Source organism: Poecilia reticulata, linkage group LG3, assembly GCF_000633615.1.
Source record: "Poecilia reticulata strain Guanapo linkage group LG3, Guppy_female_1.0+MT, whole genome shotgun sequence".
Lineage (NCBI taxonomy): Eukaryota > Metazoa > Chordata > Actinopteri > Cyprinodontiformes > Poeciliidae > Poecilia > Poecilia reticulata.
Window position 1 is genome coordinate 5,483,420 of NC_024333.1, and position 23,248 is coordinate 5,506,667.

The window sequence follows — 23,248 nt, forward strand, 5'->3', positions numbered from 1 at the left end:
CTCGGATTGTTGCGCAAATTGCCAAGGCAGCGTGGAGGCGCTCGATGCTGACAAGCAATACTGGCACGGGAGGATGGGGAGAATGGGGGGGAGGCGGAGGGAGGCAATCTGCCTTGAAACATGTTCACCTTAAGCACACCCTCAGCTGGATGCTTCCGTGTCGTACGCATTGCGCGGCGACCAGCTGGTACGTATGGTCCGGCTAACAGGGGCTGCTCTGTGCAGCTATGTTGCCTTGATTTTCATCACGCTCGCTGACCTTATTCTATCACACATCACAGAGGGACGCATGCAACTGAGGCGTCTGCCGTGCACACCGTGATTTTATTTCTTTCAAAGCATGCTGCTTTAGAAGAAGAAGAAGAAGAATGGCTGAAGAGTTCAGACTTTAGCGTCTATGTTTAGTTTTTATCTCTGGGAATTTAGCAGGGCCTTCAGAGAGTGAATCACACTGGATGTCAAAACATTACGCCTCATATTTGGGTGTGTTGATTTGAATTAATGGCCGCGAGTAAAGGAGATGGGAGTGAAGCCATTTATCCTCCTCTCTGGGATTGTTATTAATAAGGACTGAACTCTCTCAACGCGGTCAAAGTGAGAGCGACGCAACAGGATGTAGAGAACTTTACGGGGCCATTTCCCACATCAAAGGGACACTGCTTGTTTTTGCCACTGACACGCTCTGATATTATTTCACAGAGTTGTTGACTGTATTACTTCTATCCAGGTCAACTTCCAGACAGTTTTTAATATATCACGTCTGTTTGCTCACAGGCCGATGCTCTCAGAACTACTTTCATTTCCATTAAATGTAAGGAGCATGTGGCGTAAACATGGTGATATCCTGTCTAACCTGAATACAGGACAGCGTGGATGGGGGTGGGAAGTTCCATAGGCATCTATATTCAGTCTGTAGGGAAGTCTATGTGTCGTTCAGTGGCTCTCAAACATTTATACACGCGCCAATGGAAAAAAAAAATATTGCCAACAAGATTTTTCAAACTTGTTTTCTCCTTTAATGTGACATACTGCCTGCGGAATTCATATGGATTTTATTTTGTAGAAAAACAAAAGAAGCTCCAATGACCTGGTTTCATAGGGTGTACTCCCTTAAATCAATATTTTGCTGAACCACCTTTTTCAAAGATTTTGTGGTATTGTGAAGGGATTCCAGGCACCTGCAGTGAGGGGCTTACAGACAGACGGTGACTACCGCTGGTTTCAACTCAATTGTCAACATAACACGCTACATCTTAAATGCACGCATGATAACAGAAAGGGACGCAGTGCTTTGCCACTAATAGTCAACACCATGACAACCAGATAAAAAGGTCCAATGGTGTCACATTTCACAGGTCAGTAAAAAGTAAAGGTAAAGTAAAAAAAGTAGCAAGGAAAAAGGAAGCAGGTCAGTTATGCTAGCTTGACTTTGACAACCTTAACATGTAGATGTGCTGTGGAATTCTGTATTTCAGTTCAGTTTCTTTGGAAAAAAAAAAAAAAGTCAACCCACACCACTGTTCTCTGACTCGGTTTAAATTAGCTAATCAACGACCGCTGCAGTTCAGACGATCACTTATTAATGATCGCAAAATAAATACGGTAATAGACTTAATGTTCTGTGCTTTATGTATAATGTTTGCGGTTTTTTTTGGTGTTGAATCTTGACAGACTTAAAGTAACCTCTGCTCTGTCAGCATCTGTGTATAGTGTAGCTGGGACAGAGCGAAAAAAAATACAGGTGGTTTTGAATTATTTTTCAACTATTTATCCTTGTTATTTTCCCTTTGCTGAGGCGCACTGCACTAAATGAATAATACCTACATCTTCAGGTTGTATTTTGTTAACAGAGTTGTTCTACTACGACAGCGTGGTTATAGATGGCAAGGAAAAAAAAATCTCCAGTCTTTTAGCATGCGCTAAATTTCCAGATGTAAACAATAACATGCAACGTATCTATAGGCCAGTGTTTCTCAACCTTTTTCGGGCCAGCGCCCCCCTAGCCCTTATCCAGGTCCCTCACCGCCCCCCACCAAAAAAATTGTAGGCTACTTTGCACTGACAATTATTTTATTATTAATGTTACTATCATTATTGTAGATGTTTTGAATCGGCGCACCGATTATGTTTTCCCGGACACTTCAGCGCGCCTTACGCTCCATATGTTTCTACGCTCCTTTATGTTTTCGCATCCACCTGCATAATGTGTAGTTGCGCTCCTGCCCATGGAACTTCAATAATATTATTTTACCTTTTATCTGGAAAGAGTGTCTGTTTATTCTTGCCATAAAGTCCTCTGTATTAATTATTGCTCTTGCCATAAAGGTCTTGCCATAACAGTTTATTCCTCCGAATTTACTTTAGTTTCTTAGTTTATTCTTGCATTTTGTTCTTCATTCATTTCCATTTAGTTTCATTTGATTAATATTATCCTCTCTCGGTTTATTGCTATGTCCACTTTAGTTTCTTTCCAGTTGCTAGATTTATATGATCGTTTATTGAACACCAGTAATTTTCACTCATCACCTGCTGCGCCTCCTAATCGTCATGTTTTTCACATTATGTGTTGATTTTTCACTGTTCAGCGTCGGATTCTCTGTTTTTATGCCATAATTCACATCTAGTTCGTCGCTCCGTTTTGCCCGCTTCTCGTGTTTCAGAGTTTTGCGCAATGTGCGCGGAGTTTTTTTTTTTTTTTAACTCCCTAAGGTGCAGGGCGGTCGGGAAACATATCGATGGGGAAAAGGCAGACTTTGAAAACAACGGAAACAATTTCGGTATTCTGATTATTGAAATTTAAAAGTGCTGTGGTACCGTTGTTCCATCAAACCCGTTTCACGTCGGACCACGTACAGCTCCGTGTTAACACTATAAAATGAACGCTCTCTATCGTGGTATCACTCATGGAGGGATTTCTTTATTTAAATGGGTTCATTTTTCAGATGGATACACAGTGAGGGTATCGTGATTTTAGTAATTACATGTTTATAAGAGCGATTTTCTGTTGTCCTTCCATGGAAGCGGGCAGCTTTCAAAAGGAAATAAAACACTTTTTAATATAAATTGCTGCTTTGACATGATCACAGAACTGCCAAAACATATGTAGCCTATATAAATACCAGACAAAGTGAATCACAGCAGCGTCATCAGCCGCTGTAACGCTGAACTGATGCGGAGCGGAGCTGCGCCATGAAGCTACAAACACTGAATAGAAGAAGAGCTGCCATCGATACAGTTGCAGCCAGGCATGATTTAATGTTACACAATACAGTTTTACCAAGTTGCTCTAAACTGGTATTGTTGTGCATTTAAGGTGTAAAGTTTACCTTCGACCAAACGCCCCCCAAAGGCATCCCAGCGCCCCCCTTTTGTAAAAATGTCCGCCAGCGCCCCCTGCCGTCCTCTGAACGCCCCCTGGGGGGCGGTACCGCCCACGTTGAGAACCGCTACTGTAGACTCTGCATATGGGAGCCTACTGCAACGCTACACCTCATGCCCTCCCCTGACCCGCCTTTTAAAGTGTTTTGGTTGGAGGTTTATCACCACACCCTATCCTAACTAAATAGGTAATAATTACCCATCATGTCTTGCTAAATTCCTCAAACCTGTCAAGCCCATACTTTATTTTTCCTGACTTGAATTTGATCTGTGGAGGAAACTAAAGATTAGGGTGATGATATTAAGCAGTCACCTCATATACTTTGACCTCACCAAAAGATGGACTATACACTGTAACGTGGAAAACTTTTAGAAACAAAATCTTTATTATACATCTGTATTTCAGAAGCTTTAAAGAAACGTCAGTCTGAAGGGAGGGGTGAAATGTTTTGGGTTTAAAAATGGAGCGGGCACAATGCTCCACTTACTCCATTGTTCAAATTCCTGTGTGTGTGAGGAATATATGAGGTTGCAGAGTCATAATGCTCTTATTGTGAATATTTTTGACACATTTTTCTAAAGAAAAATAAAAGTAAAAAAAAAATCCATCGAGGTCTAGCTTAGTGATCATATCTTTACAATCAGGTTCGCGGATCTTGCCATGCTCATGATAAAACACTGAAACTGTAAAATGGCCGCCTGTGAAAATGTTGACAGTTAAAATCTACTAGTACAGCATGGTTCAAACTTATATGAACTTTTTCCTCCTAACTGAGTCACTTTTGAAGAAACTTACCAAGACAGAATGTCTGCCGAGTTCAGGTAAGAAAAATGATCATTTTACAGAACTTTACAATATGAACCTTTCCATTTTAAAGGTGATAAATTACATCACAACAGTCAAAGCAGTCTTTTAGCTACAAGTTACCTATGATGCAACACCATGACTGATTCTGTTATGTTTTAGACTCATTCTGTGTCAAAAGCCACTTCACCTTAATCTCTAAACCTGCTTTCCAGAAGGTAAAATTGCCTTAAATCCGGGTCAATAAGGCCGTTTTCCTCCAGCTGGGTGGCGCAGTGAAACCACGGCTGAACAGGGACATTTGACACACTCCAGTCTGCTGTAACGTGAGCACACATTCTCGCACAAACACACTTACTCGCAGGCAAACAGTGAAACCTAAGCACACAAAAACACTATGTAATTGTAAATCAATAAACAATTACAAAACGACCATCACGCAACACGCTGCTTACTGACCTCAAATCCCTCGGCGCGGGCTGCGTCTCCATTTTCTTGTTTGTCGGGGCAGCTGAAACATTGCCGCGATAATGTAGCTGCTGCTTAACACCGACGTCCCTCAGTAAAGGCTTGAAGAGTGTAGCAGCTAGAAAAATGAAAGTGTTTCTGTTTGCGCCTCGCCTGCTTTACAGGAGAATAATAAAAGTGTGTACCTTGAAAAGGAATTGTGGTTGGTGTTCATGTAAAAATTGATTGGACCCACTGCAAGTCGGTAAAGTATTTAAAGCATTTCATTAAAAATTGTAAAGCTTTGAAATCAAGTTAAATCGCATTAGCTGTATACAGTGCTGTGATTGACTTAAAGTTGTTGTTTTTTTGGTCAAATTAGATGAATTTGATTTTTATTCTTTTCACATTCAGCTCAAGGGTAAGTGATATCGAAGCAACATTCAAAACACTGATACCAAAGATAAAGACGAGAGCAACAAAATGGTTTTAAATAGCTGATTTTGCCACTTCCATTTCCTGCTGAAGTTTTGTGAGAGAAAAATGAAATGCACAGCAATCAACCTGTAGAGTTAGGTACAGAGAAAAAACACAAACAAGTAGACTGCACCTGAATCAACTATTTACCTACAATAGAGGTTCAATTACAAAAGACAGCTTCAGTGTGCCCAGAAAACGGGTAGCAACTCGCAGGCTTGGTGAAGAGGACAGCATTTCCATCAGTACAGAGCTTGCTAAGGAATGGCGGTGGGGAGGTGTTATTGACAACTCAGGATTTCGCCCTACAGCCAAGAAGGGAAGTGAAGAAACCACCTCTTTAATATCTTTAAATATCAAAGACATGCTGACTTTTTTCAGGAAGTACCAGGATTGGACTTAAGAGTACTGATGTAAAGAGATTTTCTCAGATAAAGCACCCTTCAGACTGTTTGGGATAAACGACTGGAGAAGAAGAGGTGATTGCTGCCGTGAGTCTTTTTGTGTCACGCTGACACTGAGGCGCCTTGAGACAATGATGTGTGGTTTTGCATCTAGTCGGTGCCTCAAAACATGGTTATGAATAAAGAACAGTCGAAACGCAATTTAGTGATGGACAACGTTTATCCAGATTGATGGAGCACCATGTCAGAAGGCGAAAGGGATAATCACTCAGATAATGTGGCCATCGGCAGAAAACTCCCAAGTTATTCATTCAGTTGAGAACCTATTGACAGTAGCATCACATTGACGTATTTCCAAAAAGAAAAAAAGCACAAAACGTTCAAACTTAAAACATTCATGTTACTGAACTTTTATATAATTTTGTGACTAAAAGGTCTAATGATAAATCATCGTCCAACTGGGGACAAAGAGCAAATACTTATGAAACTGGTTCTGGCACAAGATACTTTGTGATTCTGACAGCAGTCAGAACCAGTCTCATAAGCATGATATCAAAGAGAAATTTCAAAACAGTTTTCTTGTCAGTCAGTGAGACGTGATAATTGAACCTTGGAACAGTTGATACCAGAAGAAGATGTGTGCCGAGCCTCCAAAGTAACAAACCCAACACAAAAACACTTGCAAGACAAAAAAGTGCTTTGACAAAAAAACAAAAAACGAGCCAGAAGGTAATGGTGCAATGCGGACATACTTTGTTAAACTTTGATTGATTGAAAGATCTGAAAATTGTTTTGGTTTGCAAGAAGCTGACACACCCAGAGCAGGAACCAAATGGTATCAAGTGTTGCGTAAATGTACTACAGAGAGTCGCTGGGGTATCTGACAGTCAAAACGGAAAGTGAAGCCCACCGGACATAGTGATTGCTTCCAAAGAATCGATTAGTAGGACTTGACAGACTTTGATGCCATTGTAGGTGCGCACCAGTCCAGGGGGTCGTTTCACACATCTTTTGGAAAACGTTAGCCATGCAGATTCCAGCCTGATTCAGAACCCAATGAGCATGAAGGTGCAATCTGAACAATCTCTGAAGGTTCCAGGAACCGGACATTGCTCTACAGAACAACCTAACATCAGCACATCGTGTCCTACTGAGATACTGCACAATATAACTACTTAACATGTGGACTCATTATCCAACCTCAATAAACGTAACAAATGTGAGTGATGCTGGCTAATGAATCAATGAAGCACCTCCATTTTCAACGTTAGTTAGATGATTCTGTAACTGCCTGTAATGGTGCCGCTCTGCTCATTATGTTACACTTTATGGCCTTAGGAGACCATCTGTCATCTTCCTTTTGTCTGTGATTTGGTCATGAGGGTAAAAGGTAGAGGGAAAGTCTGGGTCTCACCGGAGGCATCCTGACCAGATACCTGAATCCCATTAACAGTTGAAAACTGCCGGTATTTTCGGATGTTGATTAAGGAAAGTTCCCTGTTTTGAGGGCAATGCAGAGACGCCTTGGATCAGCTGTAGCTGTCATGTCAGACCAGTATACCACATTATTTTTGCATGATGTCAAATGGGCATTCCCTTAAGCTTTCACCTCATAGTAAATGTTAGAAATCCATCTAACATGAACAAAGTGCTGATGTAACACATTTATTCATCGGACACAGCAGGTTAAGTAGTACAACACAGCACAATGCTATCCGCCATTGTTTTAGCTGTTATTTGTCCGTTCTTGCACAAGACGATGCAGCAGTGTGTTCTGTGCATGTGAGCTTTCACACCAGCAAAGTACAGAAAGGTTTCACTCAGACTTGGTTTCAAAAGGTTTCCGATGCGAAAGACTCTGGTCACTGGCGTCATGTAAGAAAGTGGAAGAATCGCAACAAAAATGTCACGGTTTAAAGAGTAGGCCGTACAAAACGGGCTCGTTCATAAAGAATGCAGCCATTTATAGAAGCATATTACTAGAGTCCTTAATTATGGATCCATGAATGATGCAATCACATTACTTTGGGGCAAGGAGGTCGAGTTTTGCCAAACAGGTGGGTGAGCTGGTCTGGCAGAACTGAGAGTACGTTACCAACAAGAGCTAGTAATTAGAGACGTGCCTAGAGGAAGATACAAGCATCTGGAGATGTGCAGGGGTCAGAGAGTTAACACTTTTGGTTTTGAGAAGGTTATAGCTCCCCTGCAGTTTTATTCGATGTTCATATACTCCTACACAAACTGAACCTCTAACCTGGCGCATTTTTTTTTTGATAAACAATCAATTATTTTAACTGAAATAGAACACAAAGCTGCAAAAATACGAAACATGTATCTGGTCGAAAGGAAGAGAAAAAAAATAAACACATACAGAAGACAGGACGTTCATCTCTCTGAGATTTAGAGAAGGACGAGAGCGTTTCAAATTCACATATCTTTATAAGACAGGACAAAATGGAAAAGGAGATCGTCTGATTGTTTGAAGACATTTTCTTAAGAGAGTCACATTAATACAAAGATCTATCATGGAATACCAGTATTTTATATACTGCAGTCGTTATACCACATTTTTATATTCTGTAACATGTGTACATGGTAATATGCCAACTTTGCTTCAAAAAGTGTTCAGTTAGTTCATCCAAGAAGAAGGAAATAAAAAAAGAAAAACATATTAAACAATATATAACTCACCATGAAAGGATTACAATACCCTGCAAATGCTCACGGTCTGTGTCATAATGTCTTTAAGCGTTTATCTTTACCACAAGAGAATACACAAAAACTCAATACTTTGGGTAACTCGATGGATTTGATCCCGCTTGTCATATAAAAAACACATGGAGTAACTGAATGCTCATTAATGCTTTACATAGTCCCAAAGGAGAACGGAGACAAACACAGTGATACTGTGAGAAGTCGTGTCGAGATAAAAAGAAAGGGGTGTAAAGAGATCCACACAGAACTGCTATATATTCAGACACAACATGAAAAAGAAGAGTTGCCTGAGGTTCGTCGTTCAGATTGAAATCTCCAGGATGTGAAAAAAAAAATGAATTCAAAACAAAGCATGTTTCTTTTTAAGCTCAACCTTCAAAATTAATCTCATTTTGATCTCACTGTAGATTTCGTGGGTGTTTTTCCCCCCAGCCTCCTCTTTCAGGAAGAAAACTTTTTATATTACCAGGTTCATTTAAGACAAATTATCAAACTTTATCAACAACAATCAGCTGATTTGGTATCAGTTGATACTTTGTGATATAATGGTAACAGAAGAGGCTTCTTTGTCAGATACGGCAGGTGTAAAAATAGTCACCACACATGAATAGCTGATGAAAAGTATAGCTGTATCATAAAAACATGATTCAATTTCTTTTTTTTTGGACAGAAATGTAGCAAGATCTGGATGGTATCAATCAGTAAAGTCTGTAGTTTCAGTTTCAAAGTATTATGCCTATTTGCTTTCTTGCTAAGAAAAGAAAGGAATGATAAAGTTGTGAGTATTTGGTCAAAATGCAGATTGCGCCAGAGATACATAAGCTTAGCACAAAGTCTAAAAACAGGACACCTACTTTCCAACCAGCCTTGAACAACATTAAAATCTACAAATCCATTTAGATGTCAATGAAACTAATCAGAGCTGATTAACAAAATGGAACAAAGAAAATGATGCTGTTTAGAGTATACCAATAAAATATGGGTTTATTTTCCACCTCGTTTTCCAATACATTTCTTAAGAAGTATTCTAAGAAGCCTGGGAATTATGTCACATTCACTCTTACCGTTTTCCAGTTTCAAGTCAGAAAACCATTAGAATGTGTTGCAGTCAGTAACCTGAGTATAGCCAATGTTAGTCATTTAAGACATTAGATAAGAGGCATTGGCAGATAACATTGCTTACCAAGGTTTTGAAAACATACGGCCTCCAAAATGATTAAAGTTCTCACCATACTGTTTCTGCAGTTCAAATTTATTTTTGCTAAAATGCTAAAAAAAAAAAACATTCTGGATTAACCAAACTTTTGGGTCACTCTAAACTCAAAATTGGAACATTCCAGATTTCAGTGCTGCATTGCGTTAGCATAGGTTGGTCTAGCTAGCACTGATTCTGAGATCTTGTTCTATCAGACAAAAGGTATTTTTTTTAAAACAAGGTTATTCACAAACAGACTGCAAAGTTGTTATGCAGACAGGGAATACTCATACACACCTTTTCATTTCTCTGAAAATAAAAAAAAAATCACAATTTTAAATATACATTTTTTATGTTTGGGGTAAGCTTGAGCAAAGCTCACACTGACTGTATTGGTATTCTATACAGCTTCAACATTTAGAACAATTTGATTCATTTTTTAAAGAAACTAATGAAACAAAAGTAAGAGTAATGTAATGAAATTTCATTTTCATAATTTCACTTCTACATTAGTTTTTTGTGAAAAGACAAAAAACAATTCAAATACATTTAAAAAATAGCCAATCTAAATCTGACTGCACTAAGAAATCCCAAATTATTTGCAATATTAGTATTAAGCAGTTTCAGAGACTGGTTCCCCTGTTGATGACTTTATGCTAAGCTAACTTCACTGATTTCTGTGTGGAGCCCAAAGATGCATTGTCATGGGCCTCGCAGTAAGAAAGCAAATAGCCATATTTTACAAAACATCAACCTACACCTTTACAGATACCAAAACATGAATATGGATGGAGTTACAGAAATGTTTTCTTTAGCAGTTTCACACCAAAAAGCTTGAAAGTGACAAAGCATGTGTTTGTGTTTCGGGGTTGTGGTGTGACAGATTACTTAACTCATTATCCTTGTTTTGAAAAGCAAACAAAGTGGAACGTAAAGGCGAGGCTTCAGCGCCTCCGGTACGTGAACCATGGCTCTGAGTCATCCCGCGCTCTCCACAGTCTGTGCGATGCGTCTTCAGTGGGCCCGTTTGAACTGGATTCACCATCGTCACGTTCAACAACTCAACCGGCGCTGACGCGGGTAAAAATCCCCAAGAGAAATTCTCCACGGAATCGGGATGAAAACAAAGACCATAGCTCAATGCTTTAGTCACCCGGATCACAGTCAGGAAAAGGAACCAAAGTAAAATCAGGAAAAAATAAGTTAACACAATTCTGACACGTAGAATTTTACAATATGTACATTATTTTTTTAAATTAAAATAGATTTTGTCAGTTGTCTGATTGGATAGGTCCTCTACAGAGCACAGCGTTTTCTCCGACCAGCCAGTGTTATTCCACAGTTTCCCTTTGAAAGTTCGGAGCCGGCCAATCAGAGAGCGTGTAAGGCTTCCTCATCTCTAGTCCCTGCCAGTAGTTTGTTGGTGGCGACTTCTTACAGGGGCCAAGCCCTTGGCGACGAAAAATGGCGGACCCTTTAACACCTCGACCGACCTTGAAAAAGAAATAAATATAAAATATATGTAATATTTCTATATATATTCATAAAACCAAACCCAGGATAGATTTTAAACTCTGATGTATTCACTCCACCGTATCAAGCTGTAGCCGTTTTCCCATTGCCAGCCCGGTTCCCTTTCTCCATGTTTGTGTAATTTTTGCAGTTCTTTTTTTTTCCCCGAGGGGAAAAAATTTTCTTCCAACATGTACATCTTATACGCAAGTAAACAAAATGTAAAAGTGCGTGTTTTTTTTCTCCTTTTTTTTTATTTTTTATGTTTTAATCCACTATATCCAAAAGTGTTGCAGGCACTTAAGTCCCTCCCAAACAAAGCAGGTGTTTTTCGACAGTGGATCAGGTTGGTTTGGTTATTCCTGGATTTTCGTGTGGGGGTCTCTTTGTCTCGTTTTTGTCTCTGTCGATGTTTTCCGTCTGTCAGGGAACGGGGGGGTTTCGGGAGGGAGGGAGTGTGGTGAGGGGGCGCGGCTGCTGCTAGCCTAGGATATCCAGGTAGACTGGGGTGGCTTTTCCCATGGCGAACAGGACCTTCTGGATGTCCTTAATGTTCAGTCGCTGCTGCGGTTCCCTCTGCCAGCAGCCCAGCATGATGTCGTAAACCTCCTTGGGACAGATCCGTGGCCTCTCCAGTACCCGACCTTGGGTTATGCACTCGATAACCTGTAGAGGAGAGAGAGAGCGAGAGAAAGAGACAGCAGTGGGGTGAGGGAGGCCGTTGCTTTGCTTCCTTCGTAATGAGAAAGCGGTGACACCGGGTGGACCGTCCATTGAGATTTGAGCTAATGAAACGGATATGAAAGAAACAGGTTTTCTGTTTGTCATTTTTTTCCCCTGTCCCACGTCATAAAATTCTAATAAACAGAAACAGTGAAGGTGGACGTGTGAAACCTTGACTGATCAGTTGTTTGCTAGGCTTGTGCAGCAATTAGTCATATGCAGTGGTGGGAAGTAAAGTACAAGTGCTTCGTCACTGTACTAAGTAGAATTTTCATGTATCTGTACTTAAGTAGATTTAATAAAGGATACTTTTGACTTTTATTCCACTACATGACATGATGTTAGCAAAGCTAGCTGTACAGAGACTTATATGTTGCATCTGCAATGAAAAAAATGCGCTAAATTATAGTGCGGAGGTGTTGCTTGTTGCACCTTGGACAGTGTTCATAGTTAACATTGTTTACCTTCAATACATTGCCTTAATTACTATGTTTAATAGTGCAGACAGTTGTGGTTTCTGACATGGGCAATATGGGCAACTACCCAGGGTGTTATCTTTTTAGGGAAGGCAGGAGACCTCTGCGGATTGTGGCACAGAGATGGAAACAAAGCAGAATGAAGAAGAGTTTGAATTGATAATGATATTGGTTAAATTTATTTCAGCTCTAAGTATTTAATATCTAGGTGTTTTATGGGAATGTAGATCTTTCAGATCAATTTGAGAAGCAGTTCTGATAGGTAAACTTAATTTTATTGTGTCATGTAGAGCAGGGTGCTGGTCTTGGTCTTGATTTGGTCTCAGGTTTGGTGGTCTTGACTCCAACTCTGCTATGTGGCTCCTTGGTTGTATGTCCTCCTCCACCCACCTTCTTTCCATCCCCTTTCTGTTGGATTTCTTTCAAAATAAAAGCCACTAGTGGCAAAAAAGTGAAGTTCATGTTATGTTAGGACAGGAGACAAGATGTTTCCATCCCTGAAATTATGATGAATAGAATCACAACTCTAAGTTTAAGCTATGTTACAGAGAGTAAACACAATAAAAACATACTTTATCTGTGGTATTGCTCATTAAAATGGCACATTTGTCCTACTGCAAGATCACGTCAAAAGAACCTGTCTGGCAACATGAAGTAGGCTAAAAAATCTCAACAACCGTGTCTGTCCTTGCGAACAAACACAAGGACAGATGAGAAACAAAAAGTCACCAACATCGATCAGTTTGGGACTGAAGTGCAACACAATGAGAGCCTGTTATCCATGAATAAACATGCAACAGCGGTGAACCTAGGAAGTCTTAAACAAATCCAGACCACAATTGAAACCTGCCGTCAATGTTAGCGTTACAATGAGAAAGCAGCATCATATTTTGTCAGATATTCAGAAAAATAGGGGGAAAACCAGTTGTAAAGTTTAGGAACGATTTGGTTTCAATGAATATGTAACTGAATTAAAAAGCTGCATATTTTATTCACTTTGGTTATCTCTGTTCAAAATTGAGAGTTGTTTAATGATCTGACAAAATGAAAAACTAAAAACAACTAATCAGGGGGGGAATGATCAGAAATGCAGAGCTTGGGACGCTTCTGCAAGCTGACTGTAAAATACAAACTTTGAAAAGTGTTTCTGATTTACAGTTTGAAACCAAATTTCCTATAATATGTACGACAGAATTATTCTGTTCCATGTGTGACATACTGTCACACATGGAACAAATCCATAGTGAAACAAAATGTCACTGTCGTCTTTTGTCCCTCGCTCACGTTGTCTCAGTCTGTACGTCGCGTTCTTCCACCAACAGCAAAACAGACACGGCAAATAAAGGCGGCGGTGGCATGGAGGATCACATAGGGCCTCTTTGCATAAATTCCTCAATGACAACCAGCACAATGAAGCCGCCGTCTCCTGGCAACAGCACCCAGCCATGCAGAGCAGCACCGACTGAGAATATGGCTGAATTATCAGCGTTACTGGGAGTCAGTCTAACTCAGTGACGCTGCGTTTGTTTAGGTTGATTTAGGTCGTATTCAGTCCTTACAGTGCTAATTATTTTTGAGAACCTGGTTGCTTTTTCTGATTGCATCCTTTGAACATGTATTGTGGATTTATGAAATGTCACTGAGACTAGTTAATAAAATTACCAACATTGGTTAGACAATAGAAAAGGCAAAGCGAAACCAAAATAGTTTGGACCATTTGAATTTACATAAAGTTATCAGCCACTGCAGCTGAATTAGAAAACCTTCATATCTCAGGGAGTTTTTAGATAAAACAAATAAATCTTTAAAGAGGTTACCAACTAATTTTAGCCATTTGAAACTACACTTCTACACTTTAAAAATAAACTGTTGGTGAGTTTCTCAGCAGAACAACATCACTGACTGAGGCTGCTGGTTGTCTGTGACTCGTCAGCCTTTACTAAAGCCCACTGCGCACCCTGCAATTTCAAAAATCATACTGGACTTGAACATGTCACGGTGCAAGTTCAACGTTACGAAATCAAAACAGCATCTCCCGTCACACTGCGTGATTGATGACTGCAGCAGCAGATTTCTGTCAGGCAGGTCTGACAGAGATAAGAGTGCAATAATTAATGCACACCTGCATTAATGTACTTTTAATTGAGAAAACAGTGAGTGGAGGATGTGGGAATGGGAGGAGAGCGGTGCGATGGCACACATGGCTGCTTTATATTTATTGCAGGTCGCCTGTGGTCAGGAGAGCACTGAATCAGTCGGTGTGTCTGTCAGACTGACCATCCAGACACCGGCTGTATGGCTGTGTGTGTTTTAACCGCAATCAAATAATTATACTATCTTTATTTGTTATGAAAAGGCCATTTAGTAAAAAAAACTCAAAAGAATTTGACATTGCATCTTAGCCGAATCTGACGTCTTAAAATCGGTCTGTGTCTCTTTAAGCTCTAATAAAAATGTTGATTTTGCATAATACCTCCCCTTTAACTCTTTAATTCTGAACTTCTGGATAGGCAATGATACATATTTGTGCTTATTCCAAGTCTTGCCATTGTTTCGAGACGATCCCAGTAGATTGATAGATAATATCACACACAGTAAGCAGACCTTGTTAGGCTGAGAAAACAGCAATCTTAACAGGTTCCAGTAAAACTAGATTTTTCATATACAAAAATATAGTTGGCTCCTATAGTGATATACATTTTCAGTTTGATCAAAACATAATAGGCTGCCTTGTTTTGGGGGCCAATAGTCTAATATTGATAACTGATTTTCCTGTCCAAAGCCATATGCATGATGTAGGACTTTTTTTTGTACCCTTCTCTTGACTGATACCTTTGTAAAATGATATTCTAACAATCCCTGTAACTTCTCTGGAAGCTACAGCTTTAGCGAAACTGATCATTCAGACTCGCCATAAATCATGATGAGTTTTAACTGAAAGCTGGAACTGAATCAAAATGTGTTTCAGTAAAGTGTTGAAGGACTCCATGTTTATTCCACCAACTTATCACACTGAGTAGGTTTTATTTTTCTCATAACAATATGTTTTTCACATAAATTGGGCAGAATACATCCCACTTTATTTGGAGAAAGTCACTTTTGAGAGCCGTTGTGCTGCATGTCAGGCCTGCGCTGTCGTCTTGAAGTGTATAACCGTTTTCACCAAAACTGTTATCGGCAAGCAAATCCATGGCCACGCGAGATCAGGTATGACAGACTCTCGTGGCGATACTTAATGGTGTGAGAAAATGGTTGTTCTAGCCAGGTAATTTTTTGCATCTCCGATCGATTGGACTGAAAACAAGGGTTTGGAACAATTAATGTGAAAATCAATTTTGTTGTTAAGCTGCAGAAAACATCTGCCTGTTGAGTTAGCAGAGAGAACCGGAGCTTCCACAGTAACCCGTTTTATTCGCCGTTCTGGAGGAATTCCATCATGAAGGCGAAAAGTGGCCCGTTATCACGGCTCTGAGACTCACAATAGCCACATCAATGAATGATTTGTTGAGCTACAACAGAAATGAATAAGTCTTTGAGGTCTATTTGTCGCACCTATCTGATTGTGTTTCATGCGCTTTCTGTTGTGCGGATGACAACTGCGTGGCACCACGACAGTGAGTAATGATCAGCCAATATCTGCTTTTGTCTGCTCTATTTTTGGATGCAAGTGGGTATTGCGCAAACTGTATGTTGACTCATAAGTACAAAAAAATACAATAATTTATAGGCTTGGGCCAACACAACAAGGCTGGCAGATAAAGCTGATGCTAATTTTACTGTGCGGCTCCAGAGATGAGCCAGCCTGCTCACAGGAGAGACGGCCGTGTTTGTTACAGGTTCCCGTGGTACCCAGGTAATAATCTATCACTTCAATTCCAGCCACTCAGGCCCATTAATAATTGTCTTTGTGCAACATAAGCAACCTCCAAGCAGAGCCTAACCTGTACGGCTCATCGTCAACCATAACCCCAGGTGTTCCCCAGGGCTGCGTTCTCTCCCCGCTGATCCAAGATGGTGTCTGCTCTGCTTACAGACAGGAAGTGGACCTGCTGGAGCATTGGTGTGGTCAGAACTCACTCAAGAATGTGGAGATGACATTGGACTTCATCCTCAGGATATTAGCTCTGATTCCATTACAAATGTTCACAAATCTTTGTCTATATTCTGCTTATGTAAAGAAAACCAAAAACACAATTTTGCAATGGCGGCGTTTCCACTAAAAGAGACATGAAACTAAAATAATACGTGAATAAACTTGTTCACGCGGCAAGTTGTAAAAGTCATGGCAGCAGCAGATGTCACCAGCTGCATGAAATATATTCATAATTCATCCATGGAGCCAGCGCTCATAACCTACCAGCTATTAGAGGAGACATCTGCGTTTTATTCAGGCGTTGGAGCGACGAACCTCTTACACTACGTTCGCACTGACAATGTAGTAAGTAGGCCCACCAGAAACTGAACGTCCTACGGCAACTCAAGTAGTACAGTCTACCAAAGGCGTCCTATTCATCTTCTACACAGTCATTATCCAGACAGGGCAGGACCAGACTGCAATGAATAATTAGGTCTGCTAACAGGAACATCTGGGTTGACATTTCCTCCATTCAGGACTTGTACAAGTCCAGGGTCAGGAAAAGGGCAGCTAGCATCTCTGCAGACCACACACACCCTGGACAGAAACTGTTCAGACTTTTACCGTCATGTCGACGCAAAAACTAGCTGCCACAGAAACAGTTTCTTCTCCCAGGATGCCTCTCTGATGAACACAATGAACACTTTAGAGTCTGAGAAGTCAGCTACTCTGCTGTGAAACAGATAGTTGCTGTATTGTAACCAAAACATTTTTTCACAGAATATGTGCATAGTATTCTTTTAGAGGTCTTTAATCTCCTTGAAAGTTAATATATTTATATTTAATGTCTGTTTGCTCTGAGCTTCTGAAACTAAAGTTAAATTCCTTCTTTATGCATATAAGCTTGGCCATTATACTTTTTCTTCTTTTTTTTCTTCTCTTGCTCTTTCCTTTGGTTTGTTGTTTTTCCTTCTAATTCATGTAAAGCACTTTGAACTGCCTTGTTGATGAAAATGTGCTACATAAATAAAATTACCTTACGTGACCTTAATGCTGATGGTTCTTCATGGTTCAAATTTTTTATTTCCTGCTATAAAATGTAGAAATGCCACTTTGTGTCAAGCTACTTTTGCAGTTTGTGCGGCCTACTCTTTTGGTCTAGTTCACTTATCAACATGCTTGCTTTGCTAAAGTAATACTAATAGAAATGCATTGATTGGTCAAACAAGCTTCACAGGAAGAAGCTAATAATGGGTGCTATGTGAAATGCCCATCTGCCAGAAAAATGCCCTCATTTATTGATGTGGAGCCTCTCACAGAGAATAAAGAGGCGACATAGGGCTGTCGGATCGGGATTCAAGATGGAACTTGTATTGGCATTTGCTATTGGTAAGCTAGGGGTTGGCTTATGCTAAAGTACAGACATCTGTTTCTAATTCCTAAAGCTTTATGTAGTAAATAAACATCTATACTCTAAACTGTAAGGGCCTGATCTACCGAGATTCCAAATAAGGAGTTGTAAATAACATGAGCAAAAAAACTAATAAAAAATTGAATGCACAAGAAGTGGGTATGTTGCAGTCAATCTACAAAGATGTATTATTGACATTATTATTACACAAGTGCAATTAATTACAGGCGCGAAAGGAGAGCAGACTGCCCCTTTTAAAGGAGGATTTTGCATGTGCAGTTGGCTGTCATCATCATCATCATCATCATCATCATCATCATCATCATCATCATCATCATCATGAGTGTTCGAGACCAGAGTGCCCATAAAAGAAAGATGGCATAAGAAGCCATCAGGCTAAAGGAATAGTAATAATAAAACTACATTTCATTTAAAGAAGTATACAATGTGGTACAACAAGAATGTAAAAAGATTTAAAGATCAATCAAAATAAAGCTCTAAACCATTGTATTTAACTCACAACTTGTTGTAACTACATTTTACAAACCATTGGTCCTCTAACCGTCCAGCCAGCACATTGTCTCTGCAACAAATCATGGAAATATCTCCAATATAACATAATAGTTCTAAGTCGGCTGAAACAGTAAGTGGTAAGAAATGGTCTGTTCTCGTAAAGTGATTTATCAAGACCAGAGGACTCCGCGGCACTTTATACTACATATTCAGTTATTCATGGACATATTCCCATGCTGATGGTGGTAAGCTACTACAATATAGTCACAGCTGCCCTTGGGGAGTCTGACAGAAGTGAAGCTGCCACACACTGCTACTAAAAGACAATGCGGATGAAGAGTTTCGCCCGAGGACACGAGGACTCAGACAGAAGCAGTGGAGGCTCGTCCTGATTCAATGCTAAAGGACAAATTCCTACCATTGCTTCCCCTTAAATGAGTAATGCTCCCTCTTTTAAAAAAATCTGCTTAGATCCATTACAAGGATAGGTGTTTGTCTACCTTCCAGTCACACTGCACTACACTGTCAATTAAAAGACAACAAAACATCCGTCTTCCTTCTCTCCAAACCTATTGACATGTTAAGGACTAGTCATAGTAGAACCAACGATAGACCGGCTGGAACCAAAATGTTCAAGATTTGTGTGAGAACGGATGAGTCGTACCTGTCTTTGTTTGAATCTGACATTATAATTAACAAGCTCTCAAGGTAATTTCAAAGATTTAAAACACCAAACAGATTAAGTGAGATGTTTCATCTTCCCCTTTAGTTTGTGGTTTTGCCACCTTGTCATCCATTATAATGCTCTTGATTTGGAACCCCGCTGTTCCTGACCACATCCATCCACCCAGCACACTGTGTGTAGCCTGCTGTGTCTCGTGGATGTTCATTGACATGCTGCCGGCTCTCTGTACCTCATTGTTACCCAGCTGAAACCAAGGCTGCTTCCCATAGGTAAAGATCTCCCAAAGGATGACCCCAAAGCTCCAGACGTCACTTTCCGTAGAGAACTTCCTGTACATGATGCTCTCTGGGGGCATCCAGCGGATAGGTAGCATGGTGTGTCCTCCAACCTGAGCAGAGAAGTGAACAAAGCCAGAGAGGGAGAGAGATTAGTACTGCATACTGAAATGTCGTTTCTAAAAATACAGCTTGTCATATTTAGTCATCAATAAGGCATCATTTAAGGATTGGCCGCCTGCCTGTAAATGCAACTGATCTGTAGGCTGTAATTATGACTCTTTGCCATGTTGCTGGGGTACTGACAGTGACACAAAGCAAGAAAACAGCGACCTGTCTGCCTGGTCGTCTCTTTGTATTGGATCACTGCATGGAGCAATTGCAGGTAGGGCATTAAATCCCATCTACTTTGACGCAGGGGTGATTCCAAGGCTAGCTTTGAAATCTGATTGGTCATCCTTCCTGAACCCCCTCAATAATTACAGCACCAGGGATTTTGTAAAAAATAACCAAATGTCTAAGTAGTTACTAACATGTTTTTTCCCCAATTAAACACTTGGTTGCTATCGTTTTTAGGATAAACACTATATGACTGCAAAAAAAAAGAAGAAAAAAAGGGTGAATTTATCTTGAGGTGTTTTTGAAAAGCTCTGCTCGGGCTGCAGGTAAATATGGTAGGCACTGTATATGGCAGTGGGAATTCAATATCTGCTCTACTTGTTGCCTGGATTTTGAATTCCTTTCACTTCCTGCTGTCTTTCATGTTTTGCTGTGGTTTAGTTTTTCACCTCTGCTGCTGTTCCTTTGACAGTTTTGTCAATAGAGAAAGAAAAAAAAGATGATTTTGAAGCTCACTTTGGGGGCTTTTCTTATCTACAAGGCAGCAAACATACTCCTGCAGTGTATCAGATACACACCTATCATCCATCCATCATCAAAACCACCCACCCATCAATCCACTCGCTGATTCGCCAAGCGCCGGCCTGCCCAAACAAACATCTGTGCTAATTTTCTGCGCTCAGAGATAACATCAAAATGAAAGCTACAGTCAGAATCGAGGCCAAAAAACGTACGTGCCTCCGCCAGGCGAGGGTAAATAAACTTGCCTCCTATGTGCACCTCTGGGTTAGAACACAATCAGATTCATTTAATCATAACAAGTTCCTCTCTAAACTCCATTTACCAGCTCTGACATCTGTGTGCCATCAGCTGCGAGTGCAGCGTGGCTTTTTAGGAGCCAGGGGAGAATAAGAAAGTCAACTCGAGTGTTTTTAATTACCTCCCAGTTCTGTGGCACACTCATTGCAGATTTCCTTTGAATGTCATATCTGTGTCAGCTGGATGCCGCAGCCGACTCTAGTGGATGTTTCTAAAGTAAAACTGTCGAGCTGCCAAAAGGCTGATTATTTCTTGGCATTTATTTACAGCATCTTCTAGTTTCTACACTTCATTAAATGTCGTTCGTTGGTTTTAGGCTTGTTTGTTCTCCTTCATTTGTTACTCTCTCTGAAGTTGGGCTTTTAGAAGCAAAATTTTGTTTTTGATTCTACTAGTGACTGTACATGTTGGCCCTGCCTTACTACTAACCACTGGCAGATTTCAAACGGTTTCACAACATGAACTTGCACCGAAGTGGATGCTTTCTCTCAACAACATCACTTGTAAAGCGTTTCAAAACGTTTTCGCTGCCAAAATGTCACTTTGAAAACCACACATATTTCATTCAGGAAACCACAGTAGCAACATTTTTCAATTTGAACAATATGGAGTGTAGAAAAAGCCACAGCACATTCCCTGTGTTGCCTTTTAACACCGCAGACAGCAACGAGGTACACCTTTTGTCAGATTACAACCACAAACCTCAGTGTGTTTTAGTGGAATTTTAAGTGACAGAGAAAGTAGTGCATCATATTGAATTGGAGGCAAATGAGACGGTTTTTTTTCTCTTTATTTTTCACAGATACTATTCTAAACAATCTGGTGTGGATTTGTACTCATTTATTCGAGTCAACGTCATTTATTCGAGTCAACCTTTATTTAAACAACCTTTCACTTCATTTACACTTCATTTTGAGTGCAAAATTATGTCTTGGGAATTGTAGAGTCCACAGAAGTGATTGTGAAGGAACAAAATGTGAAAAGGTTTGAGTGGTGGGAATATTTTAGCAAAGCACTGAAGTTTGCTTAAAAGTGAAACTACCTTGACTTTTATCAGTACTTCCTGATCCTGTTTGTCAATGTAGGGTTCCATAATCAAGATGTTACTCTACATCATAGTCAAATCTCTGAAGGTAAACACCACCACCCTACAGCTTTGTGCTACTCACAGAAACATTAAAGAGACATTAGTTTCAGTGTCACCCCAATGCAGTAATGCCCTCAGCCCGGAGCTAAAACGTATCATTACAGAAGGACACAGAGTCACTAGTTGGTTGTATTTTGTATCTTTTTTGGCCCTTGTAACTCATCTATATAGCAGCTTTTCTCAAATGCCTTGGACAAGTCGATACCCAGTGTGTACTGCTTCCCATGCAATGATATCCCAATCGCTGTGTGCTGTCCTTCCATTTACCACAAATCAATATGTGTACAGAGGGCCTGCAGGGGAACAAGACAGTTAGAAACTGTTTCGTACACCAACACATATATGCTGACCGAAAGCCAAAATCACAGCCCATTAACCTCCACAAAGTCAGACTTCTGAACTTGCTGGCTTTTCAGCAAAACAAATGCGAAGCATCCTTTCTCTTCAATTCATCCCAAATTGAAAACACATCGAACAAGGCCTCTTAAGCATCAGCAATGACAAAGAAAACTATTTCAAAACAGCTGTAGTGCCACTGTCTCTTCCCTTTCTATGTATACTGGTGTTGGTGTAAACATCAGGAAATCACTCGCTTTGAAGCACGTGCATTGCTTCTGCAGCACCTTTTGGTTGTATAGTGTGTGTATACTAGGATGAAGTGGGTGAGATTCACAACCTTCCACTGGATCAGGGTAGGGTACATTGGTCTTAATAACAGCCTCTTATTTTATTGCCTTAATCATATTTTAAGATGAACTGACTTGTCAGTTTGAGCCCCTTTGGTCATTCAGCATGCCGACGTGAGTAAATCATCATCAACAAAGTCAGAGCAACTGCATGGCATCAATTCTATAGCAATAGCACACATATGCTGAGAGGGTGAAAAGCTCTTTACCTAAAACTACTAATCTGTTGGCAACCAAAGATAATATGCAAAAGAATGATGGGGATATAACATTTAATACATATATAAATATGTTGGAAGTTTGGTGTTTAAGTGTTCAGTCTAATTACTGTATGAATTGATTCAAACCAGTGCACTTTTCTTTCAACAACAGCTAACATTTACATTTCAAGGGTAAAAATAACACGTAAAGGGGTGAAGTAGATGAGAATTATTTAAAATAAATACCTGAACACAGTCGGTTCATATCGTCTACATTTTTGCTGTTCTACTGTTAGCACAAGAGTTAAAGATTGATGACTGAGCTACGACAAAAATTCTTTTGAAAATTAAATACGATTTTGGGATGTAAACAAATCTAAGCAGCTTGCTATTATATAAAGTAATAAAATTCAGAGTTAACTTTTTTCAGGTATTGGTCAAACTGCACCAATACAATGTATTTTGTTCCTCAACCAGTTTCTTTAAGTCCCACTGACAGGGCACGTTAGTTATGGTCTTCTTTTGTCTTTGAATACTGGTTAATAATACTGAATAAACAAGAAATGCTAAACAAAAAATTCATGAGACCCAAAGTCTCACGGGTTACAATCTTGTTCTCTATGTCCAAGTTTAGAGCTAAATATCGATAAAAATGCTACAAGATACAGGAAGTCTGGTTAGAAGTTGTGTGTTTTTCTCTTTTGTTTTTTTGGCGCATAGAAAATGCAGAAAGTGGAGTGACTCAGCTAGGAAATTGAAAAGCCCATTGCCAAGTAAAAAAAATGAATGGTAAACAAGAAAACATGAAAATAATTTCAAAGATGTAATATTTTAGAATAAAAATGCCTACAGCTGCTTCCAGTATTGTGGGAAGGTGACACTTTCTCAGTTTAAAGGCTCAGTTTTTAGGTGAAGAGAAGCGTTTTTTTCTTTCCATTTATTGCACATAGACCTCCAGCTCTGAAA

General features: G+C 39.9%; 1 protein-coding gene across 3 annotated transcripts in view; it reads right to left on the reverse strand.

Annotated features, from left to right (window-relative positions):
- Window positions 1–7,163: 7,163 nt before the first annotated feature.
- Window positions 7,164–23,248, reverse strand: part of ntrk3b (neurotrophic tyrosine kinase, receptor, type 3b) — a 273,282-nt gene continuing 257,197 nt past the window's right edge. For all 3 annotated transcript variants that reach the window (XM_008404813.2, XM_008404814.2, XM_008404812.2), the window contains 2 exons: window positions 19,046–19,204; window positions 7,164–11,599 (listed from right to left, as the gene is read on the reverse strand). In XM_008404813.2, coding sequence (XP_008403035.1) covers window positions 11,414–11,599; window positions 19,046–19,204 — 345 coding nt within the window. In that variant the 3' untranslated portion in view covers window positions 7,164–11,413. The remainder of the gene's footprint in view (window positions 11,600–19,045; window positions 19,205–23,248) is intronic.